The sequence below is a fragment of the Ranitomeya variabilis genome, chromosome 6, assembly GCF_051348905.1.
Source record: "Ranitomeya variabilis isolate aRanVar5 chromosome 6, aRanVar5.hap1, whole genome shotgun sequence".
NCBI lineage: Eukaryota > Metazoa > Chordata > Amphibia > Anura > Dendrobatidae > Ranitomeya > Ranitomeya variabilis.
In genome coordinates this window covers 276,757,824-276,784,963 of record NC_135237.1, presented here as the reverse complement: position 1 = coordinate 276,784,963, position 27,140 = coordinate 276,757,824, and the positions used below count along the sequence as shown (strand labels likewise).

Genomic DNA, 27,140 nt, shown 5'->3' with positions numbered 1-27,140 from the left:
AGCAGCAATTGGCTGTTCAGTCTTGAACAGCCAATTACAGCTATCGGGAGGCCGGATGGAGGAGGACACAGCCTGGGAAGCCAACACCATCTTCCTCCAGGTAAGATGGCGTCGGAATTTTAATGCGATCACCGCGACTTAAGTCGCAGTGTCGCATTAAAGGGCATGACGTACTATTCCATCCATGGGAAGTAGGGCCCACCGCACATGGACGGAATAGTACATCTAATGGCAGAAAGGGGTTAAACCTTTACGGCGTAATGTGTTACCAGTGGTTTTCTTGGTGACTGGTCCCAGCTGCCTTGAGATCAATAACAAGTTCCCCCGGTGTAGTTTTAGGCTGATCTCTCAACTTCCTCATGATCCAGGATACCCCACGAGGTGAGATTTTGCATGGTGCCCCAGATCGATGTCGATTGACAGTCATTTTGTATTTCTTCCATTTTCTTACTATTGCACCAACAGTTGTCTCCTTCTCACCCAGCGTCTTACTTATGGTTTTGCAGCCTATTCCATCTTTGTGCAGGTCTATGATCTTGTCCCTGACATCCTTATAAAGCTCTTTGGTCTTGCCCATGTTAAGAGGTTAGAGCCTGACAGATTTAATTGATTCTGTGGACAGGAGTCTTTTATAAAGGTGACTATGTAAGACAGCTGTCTTTAATGCAGGTAACAAGTTGATTAGGAGCATCTAACTGGTCTGTAGGAGCCAGAATTCTTGATGGTTGGTAGGGGATCAAATACTTATTTCTCACTGCAAAATGCAATTAAATTTATATAATTTATACAATATGATTTTCTGAATTTAATTTTTGATGTTCTATCTCTCAATGTTAAAATTAACCTACCCTTAAAATTATAGACTGTTCATGTTTGTCAGTGGCAAACTTACAAAATCAGCAAGGGATCAAATACTTATTTCCCCCACTGTACCTCCTTAGGCAAAGTTTTCCGTACCCCACCGTAATATTCTTTTGACTGTGGTTGCTCTAAGTTTTGTGCATCACTACACAGCATCTCCTCCTGTCCCTCTTGGAACATGCAGGGTGAGAGACCACAATCAAGAAATTATTGAACACAAAAACCTCAGTGACATGTTATTAATATCACAACTAAGGCTCAAAAATAGCCCATATGCCAACAGGCACCAGCAAACCAGCTCCAAAATATAATATATAAAATAGGAAAAATTAAGGAGCAATCAGGTATATAAAAAATAGAAAATGTTATTAACAGAAGTCCACAAAAATGTAACACTAAGTGAAAGTAATCAAAACATTACAAGATTAAATGCAGGAAAGTATACCATGAGGAAAAAGACTCCAATAGTTCTACCTGCCCATATTTGTGCAAATAATATATTCAAGGATTCCCCTTGAGAAAGCGGGTTCATTTACCCGCGAAACGCACGTCGGGGACTGTTGGGGTATGCACACCTGGTCTTAGACTCCTCTACCCATGTCCGTGGTAAGCATTATGCATTCCCAAATTGATAATATGATGTGTTGATAAACTACTGCAGGGCTATGCGGCTTGCCATTGATGTGCGATCTATGGCTGCACTTGCACCTTATTGAATATAACATTTGCACAAATATGGGCAGGTAGAACTATTGGAGTCTTTTTCCTCATGGTATACTTTCCTGCATTTAATCTTGTAATGTTTTGATTACTTTCACTTAGTGTTACATTTTGGTGAACTTCTGTTAACAAAATTTTCTATTTTTTATCTACCTGATTGCTCCTTAATTTCTGCTATTTTATAAATCAAGAAATTATGTTGTAAAGACCTCCTCTGAGTGTCCTTGTGCGGGATCACTGGTTTCCTGGGACTCACTATGGTGGTGGTAGTGGGGGATCAGAGCAAGGATTAAGTGATCCAGACTGTTGGCTGGTGAGACAGGACTGTGTGGCATACAGAGTGGTGCTGGCAAGCAAGCTGGAAGCATTATTTGCTATCCAACCAACCACTTGTTTGTATTGGTGTGGCTTGAGAAGTGGTGTACCGTGCCTCCCTGCAAAGTGGGACTGGAAGCTATGTGTCGTGTATGGGAGTGTTTCTTGTGCTGCACCACCTTGCATAGTTTCACCTGCTCCGCGTCCTCGGCATCTTTGTGTACCATCATTGGTACTTCTACGTTCCTTACCGCACGCACTACGCATTTTGCTAGGTCTCTGGAAACCAAGTTTCCTTTAATTGAAACTACATATTTTTAATGAACAAAAAAATGTGGTTAACTGTAGCAGGTCAAGCAAACAAGTTGCTGCTTGGTAGTCATTTAGTGCTGCCTCTCACTTCTTGTAAACTGAACTTAATTCAGGACAACGAGCAAGTCATGTATATTCTCGGATTGTTCTGATGAAAATCTTTCATCTGTAATTTTCTTTACTATAACCCAGTTTCCGGCAGCCTAGAGCCACTTGCTGTTTCATTGAGAGCTGAACGCAGGGATACCCCTTCTAATACATGAACATTACCCAGCTGGACTATTGATTTCAGCTGTTGGCTATATAAGGGGATGATCACAGAAACCTTGTTCCTGCAGATTGGATACTACTTTATTACAGGATTCTATTGATTCAGAAGCTGCATTTATGCTTGTGCTAGATTTCTAGTGACTCCAGAAAACATTGTTAAACTCTGCTATAATCTGTGACACTGTAAGAGATTAATCACTACTTCAACATCAACCAGTGACGTTATATGTTTTATGGAATGATTGATAGTTCTTAAAGGGAAGCTGTCATGTTGATGATGGTATTTGATCCGCAGGCAGGATGTTATAGATCAGGAGGAGCAAATCAGAGTGATTAAACATTTTGTAGCAAAAGTTTCAGAAATCCTTGTATTTTATTCATTGACCTCGGGGAGATCAAAACATCCAACACCGCGGAGACACCATCACGTGTTTCTCAACGCAGTGATCCAGAACACTGCCCCCATCCCTTATGGGAAATATGCAAATGCATGTAGAAAAGCTGCGGAGACACCATCACGTGTTTCTCAACGCAGGCAATGAATAGCCAGGTCTTTCACCGGGAAGGAACAACCACGGGAAGGGCAGCATCCAATAAAGGAAAACCACCTATGCCAAAACATGTTATCCATCCACAGACAGCTGTTTCGGGGTATTTGCCCCTCATCAGTGTGGAGTAGGAAACTGGCTATTAGGAGCAGTGCCTAGTGAAAAGGCTATGAACATAAGGATGAATGACCTCGGGGAGATCAAAACATCCAACACCGCGGAGACACCATCACGTGTTTCTCAGCGCAGTGATCCAGAACACTGCCCCCATCCCTTATGGGAAATATGCAAATGCATGTAGAAAAGCTGCGGAGACACCATCACATGTTTCTCAACGCAAGCAATGAATAGCCAGGTCTTTCACCGGGAAGGAACAGTCTTCCCTCTATGACTGAGCATACATAGCTGTCGATCACTTGTAAGACCGCTCACTGGACTCGTATTTATACAAACTCCAGATATTTCCATGAATAACACACAAATTAAACTGAATCTTGGTCCAACAAACCTATATTATTCTGCTCATTTAGCACCTGAAAGATGTCACATGAGAACAGCTTTCTTTCTGGAAGCTCCTGTGTGCTTAAGAAAGGTTTGTTGTGTTTGTGGGCACTGGATTTGTCCATAATCAGATTGCATTCAGTTTTCAGGGCACTTAGGGTACCGTCACACAGTGCCATTTTCATCGCTACGACGGCACGATTCGTGACGTTGCAGCGTCGTAGAAGTATCGCTCCAGCGTCGTATACTGCGGTCACACGTTGCACTACACGGCGCTGGAGCGATAATTTCATGACATATTTGCGATGTAGAAGCCGTTGGTTACTGTGCGCACATCGTATACAACCTGTGTCACACAATGCAATCATGCCGCCACAGCGGGACACTAGACGACGAAAGAAAGTTTCAAACGATCTGCTACGACGTACGATTCTCAGCGGGGATCCGGATCGCAGTAGCGTGTCAGACACAGCGATATCGTAAATGCATCGCTGGAACGTCACGAATCGTGCCGTTGTAGCGATCAAAATTGCACTGTGTGACGGTACCCTTAGTGTTATTAGGTTTAATTCAGACATTAAGGCTGGAGTCACACACAACATATAAAAATACGGTCCGTTTTTTACCGACCAAATTTGCAGAAATGTTCCCTGAACAGTGATCTGCATGTCATCCGCAGGCATGTAAACCACCGTATGGCGAGATTTTCTCCGGCTTGCAAAATGGACATAGAATGGATCCATGGGCTCAAAAATTTGTGAAAACATATATACAGCATATATATATATATATATATATATATATATATATATATATATATATATATATATATATATATATATATATATATATATATATATATATATATATATATACAGAGAGAGAGAGAGAGAGAGATATATATATATATATATATATATATATATATATATATATATATATATAGAGAGAGATATATATATAGATATATATATATATATATATATAGAGATATATATATATATATATATATATATATAGAGATATATATATATATATATATATATATATATATATTTCAAATTAGCTTTATTGGCAGGACCAAATACACATCAGTTTTGCCAAAGCAAGTGTATAAAGGCAATAGGAATAGGGACTGTGGGGATGTTGGGTAGGAGCTGTAGGGGAGGTGGATGGGGGCAGATCCATTGTGGGGGCTATAGTCCATGGCATCATGGCTGTCTTTCTCGCAGTCTATGACATTCGCTCACATACCGCGCTGCTATCTCCACTGCTCTCTTCTTCTCCCAGCAGGATATATGTCTTCTCTTCCTCCTTCATGGTGATGAAGTCCGGGAAGAGATGTGAGAGTCTCCTGAAGTGAGTGTCCCTCACTGCTGAGTATTTGGAGCAGTGTAGCAGGAAGTGGGTTTCGTCCTCTATGGCCTCCTGATCACAGTGTTGGCACAGTCTTTCCTCCCATAGATATATATATAGATATAGATATATATAATCCAGAGCTAGAGAGCAGAAAAGCCGGTAATTCAATTGCACGTGCTCAGTGTGAGACTTTCACGGATGTCTGAACGAGGCTTTACAAGCATTGTAAAATGGCAACCTAGTAAGATATCCTATTCAATACACTAGAAGGAATAGTGACTGATATCAGTCCAACAGTGGAATGCAATGACTGGTTATTGGATGTATTATGTGTGTTATGTATGTGAGATTTTCCATTGTATTTGCAGACTTTAGATGAATACATAGCGAGAAGCAGAGTATATGACATGCTTTTCTCTTTTGGAAGCCCATTTTCTATCACATGCCAAGGGATTATAATTGACCTCTTAGTCTCGAAACCAATATTAAATCTAATGAGTAGCAAAAAGTAAAGTAAAAAACACCAAAAATTTAAAAGGCAAATGTGATATTTCACAATACTGGCACCATATGTGGCCAGTATTGTTTTGTATTGGCCGCTGAATGCCAAACACAATATGGAGCGTTTTTTTTTTTGTTTAATATTTTGTAGTCTGCACATAAAAACCCCATTTGTTTCCTGTTAAAATGTGTCCCATAATTAAAAAAAAAAAAAAAAAAAAGTGCTGTCACTATTCCTAAATCCATGTGATATGGATCCTCAGGATGATTGCATGCATGAGCCCTTAAGTCCCTTTTATTTTATTCTTTCACCTCAGTTTAGAGGGGTTTTTTTTGTACAAGAACCTCTTGATCTGATTTTCCCCATTGGCATCGCCAAACAAATCTCTCCAAAATATCCGTCACATATTATAGATCACGTGTAATCCTGACAAAGATCGTTAATCCATCCTGGTAATTGAGTTTGGTGATGCTTTTCCCTACCTGACAATGGTGAGGATAAAAATGTATTATTTCAGAGTAAATGATTGGGTTTTTGTAGGATGCATTTTATCATCCAAAAATTAGACACCTTTTTACAAAATAATTTTCCTTTGTGACTGGAAGCTTTGACAGGTGACATATTGTTGGAATGTGGACTGGTTTGGCACACAAGAAATGAATAAATCTGCTTGTTTCTTCCAGGTTCTCGCAACCATGGAGTACCTTGAGAAAGTGAGCAGCTTTCAAGAATTTGTTCAGATATTTAGTCAGTTTGGGAATGAAATGGTGGAGTTCGCTCACCTTACTGGAGACCGGCAAAATGTATGTACAACAATTTTTTTTATTGCATTTCACACCAAAATCTACTATATAATTGTCTAAGGGTCACTTCCGTCTGTCTGTCTTTCTGTCTGTCACGGATATTCATTGGTCGCTGCCTCTATCTGTCACGGAAATCCAAGTCGCTGATTGGTGGCGACAAAACGGCCACGACCAATCAGTGACGGGCACAGTCCGGCGGCAAAATAGCCGCTCCTTCCTCCCCGCAGTCAGTGCCCGCTCCATAATCCCCTCCAGTCAGCGCTCACACAGGGTTAATGGCAGCGGTAACGGACCGCGTTATGCCGCGGGTAAAGCACTCCGTTACCGCTGCTATTAACCCTGTTTGACCAACTTTTTACTATTTTTGCTGCCTATACGGCATCAATAGTTAAAAGATCTAATGTTGAAAATAATAATTAAAAAAAAAATCGTTATATACTCACCGTCCGTCGGCCCCTCGGATCCAGAACCGGCCTTTCCCGCTCCTCGCGACACTCCGGTGACCGCTCCATGCATTGCGGTCTCGCGAGATGATGAAGTAGCAGTCTCGCGAGACCGCTACGTCATCATCTCGCGAGACCGCAATGCACTCTTGGGACTGGAGCGCCCGAGGAGCGTTGGTAACCGCTTTGCCTGGATCCGGGGCCAACGGAAGGTGAGTATATAACTATTTTTTATTTTAATTTTTTTTTTTAACAGGGATATAATGCCCACATTGCTATATACTGCGTGGGCTGTGCAATATACTACGTGGGCTGTGCAATATACTACGTGGGCTGTGCAATATACTACGTGGGCTGTGCAATATACTACGTGGGCTGTGCAATATACTACGTGGGCTGTGCAATATACTACGTGGGCTGTGCAATATACTACGTGGGCTGTGCAATATACTACGTGGGCTGTGCAATATACTACGTGGGCTGTGCAATATACTACGTGGGCTGTGCAATGTACAACGTGGGCTCTGAAATGTACAACGTGAGCTGTGCAATGTACAACCTGGACGGTGCAATATACTACGTGGGCTGTGCAATATACTACGTGGCTGTGCAATATACTACTTCGGCTGTGCAATATACTACTTGGGCTGTGCAATGTACTACGTGGGCTCTGCAATGTACTACGTGGGCTCTGCAATGTACTACGTGGGCTGTGCAATATACTACGTGGGCTGTGCAATATACTACGTGGGCTGTGCAATATACTACGTGGGCTGTGCAATATACTACGTGGGCTGTGCAATATACTATGTGGCCTGTGTTATACACTACGTGGCCTGTGTTATACACTACGTGGCCTGTGTTATACACTACGTGGCCTGTGTTATACACTACGTGGCCTGTGTTATACACTACGTGACCTGTGTTATACACTACGTGGCCTGTGTTATACACTACGTGGCCTGTGTTATACACTACGTAGCCTGTGTTATACTCTACGTGGCCTGTGTTATACTTTACGTGGCCTGTGTTATACACTATGTGGCCTGTGTTATACACTACGTGGCCTGTGTTATATACTGCATGCGTGGGCTGTTATATAGTATGTGAGCTGTATTATATGCTACGTGGGCTGTTATAAACTACATGGCTGTGTTATATGCTATGTGGGCTGTTATACACTCCGTGGGCTGTGCTATATACTACGTGGCTGTGCTATATACTCCGTGGGCTGTATTATATACTACTTTGTGGGCTGTGCTATATACTCCGTGGGCTGTGCTATATACTCCGTGGGCTGTGCTATATACTCCGTGGGCTGTGCTATATACTCCGTGGGCTGTGCTATATACTACGTGGCTGTGCTATATACTACGTGGCTGTGCAATATACTACGTGGCTGTGCAATATACTACGTGGCTGTGCAATATACTACGTGGCTGTGCTATATACTACGTGGCTGTGCAATATACTACGTGGCCGTGCTATTTACTACGTGGGCTGTTATATGCTACATGGCCGGCCGCGAACAATCAGCGACAGGCGCAGTCCGGCCGTGGGATTTGAACCACACGTCGCTAATTGGTCGTGGCCGGCCGAATCCTGTGTATTCAATGTATTATTCTAAAATCTTCATAAATAAACTACATACATATTCTAGAATACCCGATGCGTTAGAATCGGGCTACCATCTAGTAGTGTTATAATAACCAATAGTGCTTGGCACGTACCATCTATGCACGGTGGCATTACTATTTTGCTTTACCTGCCATAACGTGCCTTAATTTTTCCTGCGCTATTAAACATGGCAGAAGCATATAAAACTGTGCCAACTCTTATTAAACACCGAACATGTTAGAACAGTGAATTGGATGGTCGTTTCGCGATACCTGTACCTCACAGCCATAGATGGACATAGAATGTCATGATCAGCTTTCTATGCAAATGTTCCTGTATCGCAATTAACTATATTCATTAGAGCCTGTAAAATGTTCTGCACAAAGTGTACTAACAACATTTCTATTACATATTCCATGAGTTTCTATAGGTCAAAAAGCTTCAATAATTGTTACACTTCAAAACAAGTACATCAAAAATGGTCTATTGTGGTGTATTTACCACTAGACAGAGAAGTGATTCCAACTCCAGAATATAAGGTTAAAATTAGTTTTTATTAATAAAGAATGAAACAATGATAAATATTGTAAAAAATAGACAAGGCTAAGAACCTCCAAAAGGAGAGGGAAAGCACCAAGTTATGTCAAAGCCTTATGTCAGGCCAGCAGTGTATATTCTTGATAGCGTTATATCCACTATAAGGCATATATTAATATACTAGATGGTAGCCCAATTCTAATGCATCGGGTATTCTAGAATATGTATGTGGTTTATTTATGAAGATTTTAGAATAATACATTGAATACACAGGATTCGGCCAACCGCGACCAGTTGGCAAAGCGTGGTTCAAATCCCGCGCCAATTCGCGGCCGGCCACGTATATAGCACAGCCACGTAGTATATAGCAGCCCACATACTACGTGGCTGTGCTATTTACTATGTAGCACAGCCACGTAGTATATAGCACAGCCATGTAGTATATAGCACAGCCACGTATTATATAGCACAGCCTACGGAGTATATAGCACAGCCACGTAGTATATAACACAGCCCACGGAGTATATAGCACAGCCCACGGAGTGTATAACAGCCCACATAGCATATAACACAGCCACGTAGTTTATAACTGCCTACGTAGCATATAACACAGCTCCCTTAGTATATAACAGCCCACGCACGTAGTGTATAACACAGCCCACGTAGTGTGCAACACAGCCCGCGTAGTGTGTAACACAGCCCGTGTAGTGTATAACACAGCCCACGTAGTGTATAGCACAGCCTACGTAGTGTATAACACAGCCCACGTAGTGTATAACACAGCCCACGTAGTATATAGAACAGCCCACCTAGTATATAACAGCCCATGTAGTGTATAACACAGCCACGTAGTATATTGCACAGCCCACGTAGTATATTGCAATGTGGGCATCATATCCCTGTTATAAAAAAAAAAAAAAAAAAAAATTAAAATAAAAAATAGATATATACTCACCTTCCGTTGGCCCCCGGATCCAGGCGAAGGGTTTACCGATGCTCCTCACGCGCTCCGGTCCCAAGAGTGCATTGCGGTCTCGTGAGATAATGACTTAGCGGTCTCGCAAGACCGCTACGTCATCATCTCGCGAGATCGCAATGCATGTAGCGGTCACCGGAGCATCGCGAGGAGCGGGAAAGGCCTGTTCTGGATCCGAGGGACCGATGGACGGAGAGTATATAACTATTTTTTATTTTTTTAATTATTTTTAACATTAGATCTTTTTACTATTGTTGCTGCATAGGCAGCATCAATAGTAAAAAGTTGGTCACACAGGGTTAATAGCAGCGTTAACAGAGTGCGTTACACCGCGGCATAACGCGGTCCGCTAACGCTGCCATTAACCCTGTGTGAGCGCTGACTGCGGGGAGTATGGAGCGGGCGCTGACTGCGAGGAGTATGGAGCGGCCATTTTGCCGCCGGACTGTGCCCGTCTCTGATTGGTCGTGGCTGTTTTGCCACGACCAATCAGCGACTTGGGATTTCCGTTACAGACAGACAGACAGAAAGACGGAAGTGGACCTTAGACAATTATATAGTAGATACTGTACATATCTCCACTGGTTAGACCATATATGACGCCAGTTGTTAGTATAAATGAATGAATTCAGACCAGTAGAAAAATATAAAAATAGAACAGTGGTGTAAACGCAGAAATATCGATATCAAATACAGGGGCTTAGAATATGCGAATGCATGATATACCCAGCTAATGTTGTCATATGATCCCCAAAGAGTGGCAATTCATACTGCCTACCATGTCCCATGTAGACTACAAAAAGTCAGTACCAATAGTTAATATGCATCTGCTCAAGTATTCCTTACCTGAGTGTTAATGGTGCGGCGCCGTGCAACTAGCTGTGCTTTGCCAGGGGAGATATGGGACTCAAGTGTCCAGGCGGTGCATCCCTCACACCCGACGGGCGCCGTTTCGCTGCTTGCTTCTTCCAGGGCCCCCTCTTTTAATGCCTTTTTTACATCGTTCTAGCATGCTTCATGTCAGTCCCCATCCTTCTCTGTATAGCTCAAAAAAGACAGTGTGGTCCGGTCTGATGGGCGTCTATGGTCTGAATCCAGTGCCTCCTCTCGCCTTACAATTGCAGTCCTCCTTCCCTACTTCATGCCTTCTATGTAATTCACACAGGGTCCTCCAATTCCACTTTGGGTATAATAGAAGCTATTTTTGTGCTATGCAGAAGAGAATGGCTAGAGGACATGTATACAGCTCACTTGAATGCTGTAAAATAGATCTTAAAGGTCGTGGCCACACTTTATTTTGGGAAAACCTGGTGACAGGTTCCTTTTAATGGTATATTAATACACTATGACATCCTTAGTGGAAAAGACCTTTTGGATACTTGTACATATTGGAAATAATTATTGTAGCTGTAATTTTACTGTGGTCCCATTAGTAAAACTGAAGGTTATCTCCATTAGCCTGAATTCATCAGTTCATTTCAGCCATTGAATCAGATTTGGTAATGTGCTACCCTATAATGGGGCAGAATCTACAGCTTAAGGTCTGCACTCTTATGCTCCAATAGTTTTTTGTGCCATTTTAGCAAAACATTATCAAAACTCTCTAATTCTTGGACGTCCTAGACTAGACAATTTTAAAATCTACCCTATTGTCCTGTGTGGCTACTAGGAGACTTGAAGGATATGCTGGGGCTATGGGCTATGAATCTGGTGTAGGGGTGCACTTCCCGATTTTTCCCCTGCAGTGATTCCCAGGCTGTTGACACCAGAGCTTTACCCCTATTATCACTCCAGGACCTGTCTGCTCTGTTTTAGTGAACATCTATAAAATGTTTAAAAAAAATTCTAAGCAATTTGTTTTCTGCAGTTCCTCTCTTATTCCTCCTGGAAAGGCAAATGAATTGACAACTGGGAGCTATCGTGTCCCTTGTCAGTGAAGCATGTCTATGTGCTGTCTGAAACTGCTCAGTCAGCCTGCTAGTGTGTAGGAAACCACCTATCCACGAAGGGAATGGTAACATTCAGGAGAAGGGGAACAGGAACAACACCATGCAAAGCTTGTAGGAATAATGCACTAATAAGGTTTTATGGTAAATGTGTACCAAAGTGGCCCGGGGCGGTAGTCCCAGCTGAGTCAACTAAGCCACAGTCAGTATACACCTCGGGACCTTGTACATGAAATAGACAGGACGAACATAGCTCTCCTCACGTGTTACCTCTTTTTCCCAGTCACTGCAGTCCAGGCAATCACAATCCAGGGTCACAGGAGTAATCCAACAGGGATAACTTTTAGTTTTTGTAGGATAAATGAGGTAGAAAGAGGTGATTGGAGAAAATACGGTAGACTTCCTCCTCTTTCCCTACTCTTATTCACTGCCGTTTCAGCATCAGCAACAGCAGCGGTCACCGTTCACAAGCAAAGGTAGTGAAACTCGCCAGAATCTGAATGCTTCTAGTGCCTTCGGCGGGGCACTCGTATAGTCCTGTGCCCACCTCCGCCACAGTGACCTAAAGAGGATATAGTCTGTACGCCAGAATCTGGATGCTTAAAGTCCCTTCGGCGGAGCAGCACACGGTCCCGGTGCCTGCTTCACTGCCCTTGGTCCTGGGCAGCAGTCTCTACCTCTTCCCCCGGGGTTTAGCCAGCTTATATTTCCCCCAGCCGGGGGTCCTTGCTGTTCCAGATGGGGATAGGCATCTTGCCTCAGGCCATGCTGCCTGGCTCTGAGCAGGAAGCAGGAGCTTCCTGCTCGCAAGAGGTTGCACGTTCAGCCCACAAAGTTAACCTGTGCTGGCCGTGCCTCTAACACATATAGGAACATTGCAGACACTGCACATTAATACATAGAATACAGTAGCATACAGGTACATAACATTAATACAGGGAAGTGCACCGGTCCAACACATAGGAAAGAGGGGAAGCAATGGGGTTCTCCACCGCTTCCTTACAAATGCAAATATTGCAGTAGGTCTGGCATGTGTATTGTACGATTCTATAATATATGCAATAGTAATGAGAGCTGTTTCTGTATAGTAGCAGCAGCTTTAAGAAGGTTTTATTGTAATTATTGTGAAAATATTCTCAAGACAAAAAATGAAATCATGTTGTCAATAAACTAATTTTTTAAGGACTTGAAGAGTGAGAAGAAAAAAGCAAGTATGGCTGCTGCAAGGACTGTGCTAGAGAAGTGTACGATGATGCTGCTCACAGCTTCCAAGGTAAGATACTGTATTTTTCCACCAAGCTGTCTAGAGGCGACTATGGTTATTCAAAAGGTAAAGCAAACAAAAAACAGATTACAGTATACAGTATAGAAGTGAATTACATATAATAGGTATGCACACAATTCTACAGTATGTCACAAAAGTAAGTACACACCTCACATTTTTCTAAATATATCTTTTCATGGGACAACACCGAATATCTGACTCTTTGATACGATGTAATGTAGTCATTGCACAGCTTGTAGAACAGTGTAAATTTGACATGCCTTCTATATAACTCAACACACTGCCATTAAGGTCTAAACCGCTGGCAACAAAAGTGAAAAGGGTCAACATTTTGTGTGGCCACAATTAATTTCAAGCACTGCCTTATCTCTCTTGGGCATTATAGGGTTTAGGTCTGGAGACATGCTTGGCCAGTCCAGCATCTTTGTCCTCAGTTTCTTTAGCACATCACTTGTCATCTTGGAGGTGTGTTTGAGGTCGTTAATATGTTGAAATACTGCCCTGCAGTGCAGTTTCCGAAGGGATGGGATCATGCTCTGCTTCAGTATGTCACAGTATATGTTGGCATTTATGGTTCCCTCAATGAACTGCATCTCCCCACAGCCGCCAGCACTCATGCAGCCCCAAACCATGACACTCCCACCACCATGCTTGACTGTAGGCAAGGCACACTAGTCTTTGTACTCCTCACCTGGTTGCTGCTACACACTCTTGTCACCATCTGAACTGAATAAGTTTATCTTGGTCTCATCAGACTACAGGACATGGTTCCCGTAAACTTCAGCAAAGTGTTTGTGGGCTTTCTTGTGCATCATCTTTAGAAGGGCTTCCATCTCGGATTACAGCCATGCAGGCCAATTTGAGGCAGTGTGCGGTGTATGGTCTGAGCACTTACAGGCTGACACCCACCCCCCCCCAACCCCTTTAACCTTTGCAGCAATGCTGGCAGCACTCCTAAGTCTATTTTGAAAAGATAACCTCTGGATATGATGTTGAGGAGGTGCACTCAACTCCTTTGGTTGACTATGCCGAGGCCAAGTCCATGTGGAACCTGTCTTGTTAAACTGCTGTATGGTCTTGGCCACCGTGCTGCAGTTCAGTGTCAGGGTGTTGGCAATCTTCTTATATCTGGGCCATCATTATGTAGAGCAACAATTCTTTTTTTTTTTTAGATCCTCAGAGTTCTTTGCCGTGAGGTGTGCCATGTTGAACTTCCAGTGACCAGTAAGAGAGAGTGTGAGAGGGATAACACCAAATTTAACACACCTGCTTCCCATTCACACCTGAAACCTTGCAGCACTATTGAGTCACATGACAACAGAGAGGGAAAATGGCTAATTGGGCATAATTTGTCCATTTTCACTTAGGGGTGTACTCACTTTGGTTGCCAGCGGTTTAGACATTAATGACTTGTTATTTAGAGGGCACACCAGATTTACACTGTTATACTAGCTGCACACTGACTACTTTGCATTGTATTAAAGCGTCCGATCTGCAGTTTTGTCCCATGAAAAGATATAATTAAATATTTACAAAAATTTGAGGGGTGTACTCACTTTTGTGAGATACTGTATGTCCAATTTTTGCCCAAAGCAGATCAGCAGCATGTCTTTTTTTAAATCTTTGCTTGTCATATAGTAATCATTCTGTAAAGCGGGGCTTCATCTCAGCACCATTGTCAGCTCTTAAAATGTATGTTTTCTCTATAAGAAAATTTTCAGTATAAGGGTATATGTGCACAGTCATTTTCAGGGGGATTCTGCCTAGAAGATACCTTTTATAAAAAACTAAATACTAGGTTGGCAGACTAAAATTTAGCGCAGGTGCCCCCCCCCCCCCCCCTTAGTAAGATGTCTGATTTTTTTTTTATCTATGAAAATAACAATTATTCTGATGAGCGTTGCAGTTGATTTTCTCGTACATGGATAAATTTTAAACAATTAAAAATTCTCCACCTTTTTCATTCTGACAGTCCATGAAAATTGGATTTGTAGACAGATTTTTTTCGCAGACCCATTGACTTGCATTGCAGATTTTGATCTAATCCTCAGATCAAAATTGGGCGTATCTCCGCGATTTTCCTCACAGGTATTAGTGCTATCCATGGAAATCACAGATGGCACTGGTACACAAAAATTGGACAGCTGAAGGAGCCCTTAATGAGAGGATTTAATGTGGAAATGAATAATTCCTATTGCAGTGTTAAAATATATAGTATAACTTGTAAGTTATTGATTGAAATCCCAGTGCTACTGGTCTTATCAGTGATTGACAGCTGTGTGTATGTATATTATATTATACAATGGCTTGTAAACTTATTCAGCCCCCTTGATTTTTTTACCTAGTTTATTACATGTGTTTAAATATTTTTGGAATCTTATTTGTGTGTGATGCATCAGCACTAAATAGTCAAAGTTAGTGAAGTGAGTAAAATATAGGCAAAAATTAAATTCATGCTATCAAATAGCTAAAAATTGGTATGTGCATATGTATTCACCCTTTTGCTATGAAGCCCCTGAAAATTTCTGGCGCAAGCAATTACCTTCATTCTTAGTGAACTTAAGTCCACCTGTGTGCAATCTAAGGCTAGTTTCACATTTGCGTTTAAAAATGCAGCGTTTAAAACGCAAACGCAGGTGGTGAAAAAATGCATGTAAACGCGTGCAAACGCTGCTTTTTTTAGACGCATGCGTTTTCTCATGCGGTAAAAAACCGCGGCGTTTTGACGCGTTTACATGCGTTTTTTCATGCGTTTGTGTTTTTGAAACGCATGCTGAGAAGTGTGTGACAGCTGCCAATCATCAAAATTAGGGTTGAGCGAAACAAATCGGCCAATTTCAAAAGTGGCCGACTTTTGGCAAAGTCGGATTTCATATATATATATATATATATATATATATATATATATATATATATATATATATATATATATATATATATATATATATTAGATGGCAGCCCGATTCTAAAGAATCGGGAGTCTAGAATCCATATATACTTTATTTATTCAAATGTAAGAATAATACAATTAATAAATAATAGTAAGAAAGAACAAAAAATGGCTGCACTCACCAGCTCTTGACAATTCTTGACAGTACGGCACATTTCTGATTGGTCGCTCGCGGCAGGCGGCAACCAATCAGAAAAGTGCCGCGCACCACGAAGGCATATATCTTTGTCCACCCTGAGCGGGTGTAGGACGCTGGTGACGTCACTTATCTCCGGACATTATCTCCGGACAAAGCCACGGAAGTTGGCACAAATTGCCGGAAGTAGTATTCTAGGCAATTATATATTAGATTTTAATGTTATCAGTGTTTACCTTTGAACATTTATATTGTATTGTCCTGTCACCAGCCATGTGTACGATTATCGGCCGAAAGCCTCTCTGGAACCAATAATCACCCCATGTAAAGGTATCTTTATAAGTTAAAGATTCAGAATACTATGACTTTTATCATATCCTGAACAGTCAAGTTTTTTATGAACCGTTAAGGTTTTCTGGTTGAAGTAAAAAAAACTCTGAGTGTTTACAGTTTGAAACCATAAAATGTTGAAAAATTATGTCATTCTTGAGTATATCACTCAATGGTGCTCATAAACGTGTCAAATTTGATCTATAATATACTTTAATATATGTTACTTTAATCTTTAATATACTTAAGAACAGGGCCCCAGACATCACACAGGGGGTCTGAAACACCGCACAGTGGTCCAAAATATCGCTGTGCTCTGCCTGGGGCCCCATATGCTGCCTGGGGCCCCTGTGCTCTGCCTGGGGCCCCATATGCTGCCTGGGGCCCCTGTGCTCTGCCTGGGGCCCCATGTTCTGCCTGGGGCCCCTGTGCTTTGCCTGGGGCCACTGTGCTCTGCCTGGGGCCCCATGTTCTGCCTGGGGCCACTGTGCTCTGCCTGGGGCCCCATAAGCTGCCTGGGGCCCCTGTTCTCTGCCTGGGACCACTGTGCTCTGCCTGGGGCCCCATATGCTGCCTGGGGCCCCTGTGCTCTGCCTGGGGCCCCTGTGCTCTGCCTGGGGCCCCATATGCTGCCTGGGGCCCCTGTGCTCTGCCTGGGGCCCCTGTGCTCTGCCTGGGGCCCCTGTGCTCTGCCTGGGGCCCCTGTGCTCTGCCTGGGGCCCCATATGCTGCCTGGGGCCCCTGTGCTCTGCCTGGGGCCCCATGTTCTGCCTGGGGCCCCTGTGCTCTGCCTGGGGCCACTGTGCTCTGCCTGGGGCCCCATATGCTGCCTGGGGCCCCTGTGCTCTGCCTGGGGCCACTGTGCTCTGCCTGGGGCCCCATAGGCTGCCTGGGACCACTGTGCTCTGCCTGGGGCCCCATATGCTGCCTGGGGCCACTGTGCTCTGCCTGGGGCCCCATATGCTGCCTGGGGCCCCTGTGCTCTGCCTGGGTGTAGGACACTGGTGACGTCACTTATCTCCGGACATTATCTCCGGACATTATCTCCGGACATTAGCTCCGGACATTATCTCCGGACATTATCTCCGGACATTAGCTCCGGACAAAGCAACGGAAGTTGGCACAAATTGCAGGAAGTAGTATTCTAGGCAATTAATCTCCGGACATTAGCTCCGGACATTAGCTCCGGACATTAGCTCCGGACATTAGCTCCGGACATTAGCTCCGGACATTAGCTCCGGACATTAGCTCCGGAGAAAGCCACGGAAGTTGGCACAAATTGCAGGAAGTAGTATTCTAGGCAATTATATAATATATATATATATATATATATATATATATATACCGTATTTTCCGGCGTATAAGACGACTGGGCGTATAAGACGACCCCCCAACTTTACCAGTTAAAAAATAAAATCTTCTTAAAAGTTGGGGGTCTTCTTATACACCGTATGTCGTCTTATAGGGCCGGTGAATATGTGCCTTTTGGGGGGGGGGGAGTGATCCTGATGAGGACGAGGGGGCGTCTCACAGGAAAGTGAGTATCCCCCATTACCTTATCATAGCGCTGCAGCGTGGGGTCTCTGTGCTGGGAGCGGCGGCTGCTGTGCTGTGGCGGCTCCTCTTCTGCAGTGTGGGGCCTCTGGTGCTGTGGGGCAGTGGCGGCGGCGTATCTTCATGCAGTCGGGGCTCCTCCGGCATCTCAGCCTGGAAGCCCCGCCGGCAACTCCATCGGTACAATGCGGTCAGGTGGCCTCCGGGAAAATGGCCGCTGCTCAGATTCAGATCTCGTCCCGAGATCTCGGGAGACGAGATCTGAATCTGAGCAGCGGCCATTTTCCCGGAGGCAGCTCAATAGGTGCGATGCGGTGGCCCGGCCGCTGGGGGCTGTGCATGCTCAGATTCAGATCTCGTCCCGAAATCTCGGGACACGAGATCTGAATCTAAGCAGCGGCCATTTTCCCGGAGGCCAGCGCATTACACCGATGGAGTTGCCGGCGGGGCTTCTAGGCTTTGAGATGCCGGAGGAGCCCCGACTGCATGAAGATACGCCACCGCCGCCACCGCCCCACAGCACCAGAGGCCCCACACTGCAGAAGAGGAGCCGCCACAGCACAGCACAGCACAGCAGCCGCCGCTCCCAGCACAGAGACCCCACGCTGCAGCGCTATGATAAGGTAATGGGGGATACTCACTTTCCTGTGAGACGCCCCCTCGTCGTCATCAGGATCACTCCCCCCCCCACCCACCATATACACCCGGCGTACAAGGCGATTCCCGGCGTACAAGACGACCCCCGACTTTTAAGAAGATTTTCAGGGGTTAAAAAGTCGTCTTGTACGCCGGAAAATACGGTATATATATATATATATATATATATATATATATATATATATATATATATATATATATATATATATATATATATATATTTACTTCAGCGCGATATAGCAGAAAAGCCGATTGCCGGCTTTTCATTTCTCCTGCCTAAACCCGACATGATATGATACATGGTTTACATACAGTAAACCATGTCATATCCCCCTTTTTTTTTTGCATATTCCACACTACTAATGTTAGTAGTGTGTATGTGCAAAATTTCGGCGCTGTAGCTATTAAATTTAAGGGTTAAATCGTGGAAAAAATTGGCGTGGTAAAGCCAGTGACTGAGGGCAGATATTAATAGCCTGGAGAGGGTCCACGGTTATTGCCCCCCCCCCCCCCCCCCGGCTAAAAACATCGGCCCCCAGCCACCCCAGAAAAAGCACATCTGTAAGATGCGCCTATTCTGGCACTTGGCCACTCTCTTCCCACTCCCGTGTAGCGGTGGGATATGGGGTAATGAAGGGTTAATGTCACCTTGCTATTGTAAGGTGACAATAAGCCAGATTAATAATGGAGAGGCGTCAATTATGACACCTATCCATTATTAATCCAATTGTATGAAATGGTTAAAAAAACACACACACACAATATTGCAAAGTATTTTAATGAAATAAACACACCGGTTGTTGTAATATTTTATTGCTCTCTCAATCCACCTGAAGACCATCGTTCTGTAACAAATTAAAAATAATAAACCAACAATATACATACCTTCCGTAGATCTGTAACGTCCCACGATGTAAATCCATCTGAAGGGGTTAAAATATTTTACAGGCAGGAGCTGTGCTCCTGCCTGTAAACCCCGGGGAATGAAGGTAATGTAGGTCAATGACCTATAGTTACCTTCAGTCGCGGTGATGCGCCCTCTGCTGGATGTCCTCATATGACGTCGAGCGTGGGAAAAAGTTTCCAGGCTCGAGGTCATATGAGGACATCCAGCAGAGGGCGCATCACCGCGACTGAAGGTAACTACAGGTCATTGACCTACATTACCTTCATTCCCCGGGGTTTACAGGCAGGAGCACAGCTGCATTATAGCAGAGCTCCTGCCTGTAAAATATTTTAACCCCTTCAGATGGATTTACATCGTGGGACGTTACAGATCTACGGAAGGTATGTATATTGTTGGTATATTATTTTTAATTTGTTACAGAACGATGGTCTTCAGGTGGATTGAGAGAGCAATAAAATATTACAACAACCGGTGTGTTTATTTCATTAAAATACTTTGCAATATTGTGTGTGTTTTTTTTAACCATTTCATACAATTGGATTAATAATGGATAGGTGTCATAATTGACGCCTCTCCATTATTAATCTGGCTTAATGTCACCTTACAATAGCAAGGTGACATTAACCCTTCATTACCCCATATCCCACCGCTACACAGGAATGGGAAGAGAGTGGCCAAGTGCCAGAATAGGCGCATCTTCCAGATGTGCCTTTTCTGGGGTGGCTGGGGGCAGATGTTTTTAGCCGGGGGGGGGAGGGGCAATAACCGTGGACCCTCTCCAGGCTATTAATATCTGCCCTCAGTCACTGGCTTTACCACTCTGGCGGAGAAAATTGCGTGGGAGCCCACGCCAATTTTTTTCCGCGATTTAACCCTTAAATTTAATAGCTACAGCGCCAAAATTTTGCACATACACACTACTAACATTAGTAGTGTGGAATTTGCAAAAAAAAAGGGGGATATGACATGGTTTACTGTATGTAAACCATGTCTCATATCATGTCGGGTTTAGGCAGGAGAAATGAAAAGCCGGCAATTGAATTACCGGCTTTAGGGTTAGGGGTAGGGTTAGGGGTAGGGTTTGGATCCCTTTATCACCTTGATGGTGAGGGGTGGCTTATCAGTGTGTATTCTTGTTTTTTTTTTCTATTGAAACGCATGCGTTTAAAACGCAACCAAACGCATGTGCTTAAAAACGCATGTGTTTACATAGACAGCAATACGTTTTTTTGCCGCAAAAAAAACCGCTAGAAATTACTACATGTTGCGTTTCTGCAACAAAACTCAAGCATAGAAAAGACGCATTCGTCGTCAAACGCGGCAAAACGCATACAAAAAAAACGCATGCGTTTTTAATGTTAAATATAGGAAAAAAAGCATGCTTTTTTTGCGCTAAAACGCAGTGGCAAAAAATGCAAATGTGAAACCAGCCTAAGTGTCACATTCTGTCAGTATATTCACACCTGACAGAAAGGGCACAGAGTCTGCAACACATTTAAAGCTAACCTGTCAGAAGGATTTTACTAAGTAAACCACAGGCGTTGTCAGGTTGGCAGTGTTAAACTGATTGAAATGATACCTGGGATGAATAAATCAGTCTTGTGGTTCTTGTGTAATCAGTGTTCAGTTAACGAGATGCCCATTACTCGGGTGGGACTGTTGGCAGAGTCTTATCTTCCTGCTCTAAAGGTACCTTCACACTAAACGACTTTGCAACGATAACGATAGCGATCCGTGACATTGCAGCGTCCTGGATAGCGATATCGTTGTGTTTGACACGCAGCAGCGATCTGGATCCCGCCGTGATATCGCTGGTCGTTGCTGAAAGTCCAGAACTTTATTTGGTCGTCAGATCGGCGTGTATCGTTGTGTTTGACAGCAAAAGCAACGATGCCAGCAATGTTTTACAATGGTAACCAGGGTAAATATCGGGTTACTAAGCGCAGGGCCGCGCTTAGTAACCCGATATTTACCCTGGTTACCATTGTAAATGTAAAAAAAAACAGTACATACTCCCCTTCTGATGTCCGTCAGGTCCCTGGCCGTCTGCTTCCCGCACTGACTGTGAGCGCCGGCCGGCCGTAAAGCACAGCACAACGGTGACGTCACCGCTGTGCTCTGCTTTTACTTTACGGCCGTCCGGATCAGTGCGGGAAGCAGACGGCCAGGGACCTGATGGACATCAGAAGGTGAGTATGTACTGTTTTTTTTTTTTACATTTACAATGGTAACCAGGGTAAACATCGGGTTACTAAGCGCGGCCCTGCGCTTAGTAACCCGATGTTTACCCTGGTTACCCGGGGACTTCGGCATCGTTGGTCGCTGGAGAGCTGTCTGTGTGACAGCTCTCCAGCGACCACACAGCGACGCTGCAGCGATCGGCATCGTTGTCGATATCGCTGCAGCGTCGCTTAATGTGACGGTTCCTTAAGCCAGAGAAGCCAAGGAAAGACCTGCCCACAGGCCCACCCCGAAGCACAAACATGTTCCTCATCATAGAGCCTGAGGGAGAGACACAGACTGTGCTTTGAGGTGTCATACCTTGCTTTCTCTGGCTTGGAGCAGGAAGATAAGACTCCGCCTACAGTCTCGCCCCAGAGCACGGGCATATCATTAACTGAAAACTTCTAACACTGATTACACAACAACACACTTTAATCAGTGTAATGGCGCCAATATGACAATGCCTGTAGTTTACTTAACAAAATTCTGCTGACAGGTTCCCTTTAAGTAAGAGGAATCACTAACTAAACAACACCATGAAGTCCAAGTTAGGGTTGGGATATAAAAAAAATAAATAAATTAAAAAAAATCACAATCTGTTATGATCCCCAGGATCTCTATGAAATCCATTATCATCAAATTGAAAGAACACCGTACCACAACACACTTGCCAATAGAAGGCAGCCCACCAAAACTCACAACCTGGCCAAGAAGGCATTAATCAGAGAAGCAGCACAGACACTAAAGGTAACCCTGAAGGAGCTACAGAGTTCCCAAGCAGAGACTGGAGCATCTGTCCATACGGATACAATAAGCCGTACACTCCATAGAGATGGCCTTTATGGACCAGTGAGCAAAAAAAAGCCTTTATATACAAAAATGGTAAGGCTCGTTTGAAGTTTTCCAAAAGACATGTGGGAGACTTCCCAAATAAACTGAGGAAGATGCTGTGGCCACGTGAGACCAAAATTGCACTTTTTGACCACAGAGGTAAATGCTATGATTGGCGCCAGACCAACACAACTCATCACCCCAAGAACACCATCCCCACAGTGAAACGTGGTGACAGCATTATACTGTGGGTATGTTTTTCGGCAGCAGGAACAGAAAAAGTGGTTCTAGACGAATGGAAGATGGATGGTGCAAAATACAGGGATATTCTTGAGCAAAACCTGTCTGTCAGTGCTTTGAGATTGGGATGGACATTCACCTTCCAACAAGACAATGAACCAAAGCATACCGCAAAAGCAACACTCAAGTGGTTTAAGAGGAAGCGTGTTAATGTTTTGGAATGGCCTGTCAAAGCCCAGACCTTAATTCAGTTAAGAATCAGTGGTCAGACTTAAAGATTGCCTATATATATACCGTATGTTAATGCAAAAATACCCAGACTCATATTATTCAGTATGCCAAGTCGTTGTCGCCTATCTACCTACGTACCACTCCATACTCAATGTACCAAAAAGGGAGAAACATAGGAGTTTGTGATACAACAAAACTTGTAATAAATCTTTATTAACACAATCAAACATGTATTGACAGAAAACGTTTAAAAGATGTGAAAAAAAAGGACACCAACATCGGCAGCACTCAGTACCATGTTAAATACCAGTCCAAAACGACTCAGTCAGAATATGTTGTAGATAACCCCATCCAATTATGAATCTATCCACATACTCCCAATTGTTTATAGAGCGAGGACAAAGATCATTATAGCCCACTGGTTAATGCACAAGTTATATTTGGAAATCCATCTCCCATGCTGCCACCTGGGTACAAGTAGTCAATATCATCAATAAATAATAAATTGAATGGAGGGTACTCTTACCTATACTGAGGCACACCTCTGGATGCACCCTGACTTGCGTTTTGCCGCTCTACAGCCTTGTTTTCTCAAGGGGAGGTGTGTTTAAGGTCTCCTGCAGGACCTTTTATATCCATGGTAACCGGTCACGTGTGTGTCATGTGACCGGCCCCACCACACCCACGTGAACCGGCGCGCCGCCGCCAAGCGTCCGAGCAGGAAGTAGCCATGGCTCCCAGTCGGACACCATCGATGACTAATGCCGGATACAAAGAGGGATGTGGAGGGCACCACCATGTATATAACTACGAGGGGTTCACCATGGTCAAAAAATGCAACAATCAAAAACCAAAAAGAGAAAAAGCATGCCCATATAACAGGGAACTCCCAAACTCAAACTTGCCAAAAGATTTTTTATATCAATTGCACAAAATAAACAAAGCACATAAGACACACTAACAATTAAAAACACAATATGAAATACTCAATGGTCATGCCTTATAATAAAGTCCATGATCCACCGTAGCTGTCTGCTCAAACTCAAATTTCTGATATAAGCTCCAGAACATGCATGTGAAAATCCCTTAATGACAATGAAACTGCATATATAATGACAAATCTTGTATATAATATTATGCATACCATAAACAATATGCAAGTTAATTCACTGACCTAACTATTCACAGTACCATATAACCAATAAGGTGGGAAGTGTTATGATACTTAGTGGCTGAGGATCACATAATGAACTAGCTAAGTTACTGAACATAGAACGAGCTCTAGGGAGGTGGTAACTGGACTGACCGCAAATCTGATCCTAACCAAACACACTGAAGGTAGCCGGTGAACATGCCTAAATTCCTGGACGTCTCGACGCAGCCTGAGAAACTAGCTACCCCTATAGAGAAAGCAAGACCTCACTTGCCTCAGAGAAATGACCCCAAAGATATAGGAAGCCCCCAACAAATAATAACGGTGAGGTAAGGGGAAAATACAAACGTAGAAATGAAAACAGATTCAGCAAATGAGGCCCACTAATACTAGATAGCAGAAGACAGGCAGGGAACTGTGCGGTCAGTAAAAAACCCTATACAAAATATCCACGCTGAGAATACAAGAACCCCCACACCAACTAACGGTGTGAGGGGAGAAACTCAGCCCCCTAGAGCTACCAGCAAGCAAGGAAATCACATATTAGCAAGCTGGACAAGGACAAATAAATCACCAAGGAACATATTGAACACTGATCAAAAAATGAACAAACAGAAAACTTAGCTTCTCTTGGAGAGACTGGTAACCAAGGTAGGCAGGAGAAATCAAAATAGCACTGAATACATTGACAGCAGGCAACAACTGATAGTCCAGGTGAGCTAAATAGGAAACCAGCTAACATAACGAGACAGCTGATCCAGCCTCAGACCTGCAGAATGACACAAAGAGCCACCAGAGGGAGCCCAAAGACAGCACTCACACAGTACCACTTGTGACCACAAGAGGGAGCCCAAAAACAGAGTTCACAACAGTACCCCCCCCCCTTGAGGAGGGGTCACCGAACCCTCATCAAAACCTCCAGGGCGATCAGGATGAGCAACATGGAAGGCATGAACCAAATCGGCCGCATGAACATCAGAGGCGACAACCCAGGAATTATCCTCCTGACCATAGCCCTTCCACTTAACCAAATACCGAAGCCTCCGTCTAGAAATACGAGAATCCAAGATCTTCTACACCACGTACTCCAATTCACCCTCAACCAGCATCGGGGCAGGGGGCTCAACAGAAGGAACCACAGGCACCACATACCTCCGCAACAAAGACCTATGGAACACGTTATGAATGGCAAACGACGCTGGGAGGTCCAGACGAAATGACACCGGGTTAAGGATTTCCAAAATCTTATAAGGACCGATGAAGCGAGGCTTGAATTTAGGAGAGGAGACCTTCATAGGAACATACCGAGAAGACAGCCATACCAAATCCCCAACATGAAGTCGGGGACCCACACCGCGACGGCGGTTGGCAAAGCGCTGAGCCTTCTCCTGTGACAACTTCAAATTGTCCACCACATGGTTCCAAATCTGCTGCAACCTATCCACCACAGAATCCATCCCAGGACAGTCAGACGGCTCCACCTGACCCGAGGAGAAACGAGGATGAAAACCAGAATTGCAGAAAAAAGGCGAAACCAAAGTAGCAGAACTAGCCCGATTATTAAGGGCAAACTCGGCCAATGGCAAAAAAGTCACCCAATCATCCTGATCAGCAGAAACAAAACATCTTAAATAAGTTTCCAAGGTCTGATTAGTTCGCTCGGTTTGGCCATTCGTCTGAGGATGGAAGGCCGACGAAAAAGACAAATCAATGCCCATCTTAGTACAAAAGATCCGCCAAAATCTGGACACGAACTGGGATCCTCTGTCAGACACAATATTTTCAGGGATGCCGTGCAAGCGGACCACATTCTGAAAAAATAGAGGAACCAAATCGGAGGAAGAAGGCAACTTAGGCAAGGGCACCAAATGGACCATTTTGGAAAAACGATCACACACCACCCTGATGACAGACATTCTCTGAGAGACTGGAAGATCTGAAATAAAATCCATGGAAATGTGCGTCCAAGGCCTCTTCGGGACAGGCAAAGGCAAAAGCAAACTGCTGGCACGAGAACAGCAAGGCTTAGCCCGAGCACAAATCCCACAGGACTGCACAAAGGAACGCACATCCCGCGACAAGGAAGGCCACCAGAAGGACCTAGCCACCAAATCTCTGGTACCAAAAATCCCAGGATGGCCTGCCAACACCGAAGAATGAACCTCGGAAATAACTTTGCTGGTCCATCTATCTGGGACAAACAGTCTCTCTGGTGGGCAACGGTCAGGTCTATCCACCTGAAATTTCTGCAGCACTCATCGCAAACCTGGGGAAATGGCAGACAAAATCACTCCCTCTCTGAGGATACCAGCCGGCTCTGAAACTCCCGGAGAGTCAGGCACAAAACTCCTAGAAAGCGCATCAGCCTTCACGTTCTTCAAACCAGGCAGGTACGAGACCACGAAATCGAAACGGGAGAAAAACAACGACCAACGAGCCTGTCTAGGATTCAGCCGCTTGGCAGACTCGAGATAAATCAGATTTTTGTGATCAGTCAAGACCACCACACGATGCTTAGCTCCCTCGAGCCAATGTCGCCACTCCTCAAATGCCCACTTCATAGCCAACAACTCCCGATTACCAACATCATAATTCCGCTCGGCAGGCGAAAACTTTCTCGAAAAGAAAGCACAAGGCTTCATCACAGAGCAATCAGAGCTTCTCTGCGACAAAACAGCCCCTGCTCCAATCTCAGAAGCATCAACCTCGACCTGAAAAGGAAGAGAGACATCAGGCTGACACAAAACTGGAGCCGAAGAAAACCGGCGCTTCAGCTCCCGAAAGGCCTCCACGGCCGCAGGAGACCAATTAGTCACATCAGAACCCTTCTTGGTCAAATCCGTCAAGGGTTTAACCACGCCAGAAAAATTAGCAATGAAGCGACGGTAAAAATTAGCAAAACCCAAGAACTTCTGAAGACTCTTAACAGATGT

At 44.0% G+C, this 27,140-nt stretch overlaps 1 protein-coding gene across 1 annotated transcript in view; it reads left to right on the top strand.

Moving 5' to 3' along the window:
- CTNNAL1 (catenin alpha like 1) overlaps positions 1-27,140 on the top strand; it is a 382,380-nt gene that overhangs the window by 197,761 nt on the left and 157,479 nt on the right. The window contains exons 4-5 of the mRNA XM_077269686.1: positions 6,072-6,191; positions 12,894-12,983. Of these exons, the coding sequence (XP_077125801.1) occupies positions 6,072-6,191; positions 12,894-12,983 (210 nt within the window). The remainder of the gene's footprint in view (positions 1-6,071; positions 6,192-12,893; positions 12,984-27,140) is intronic.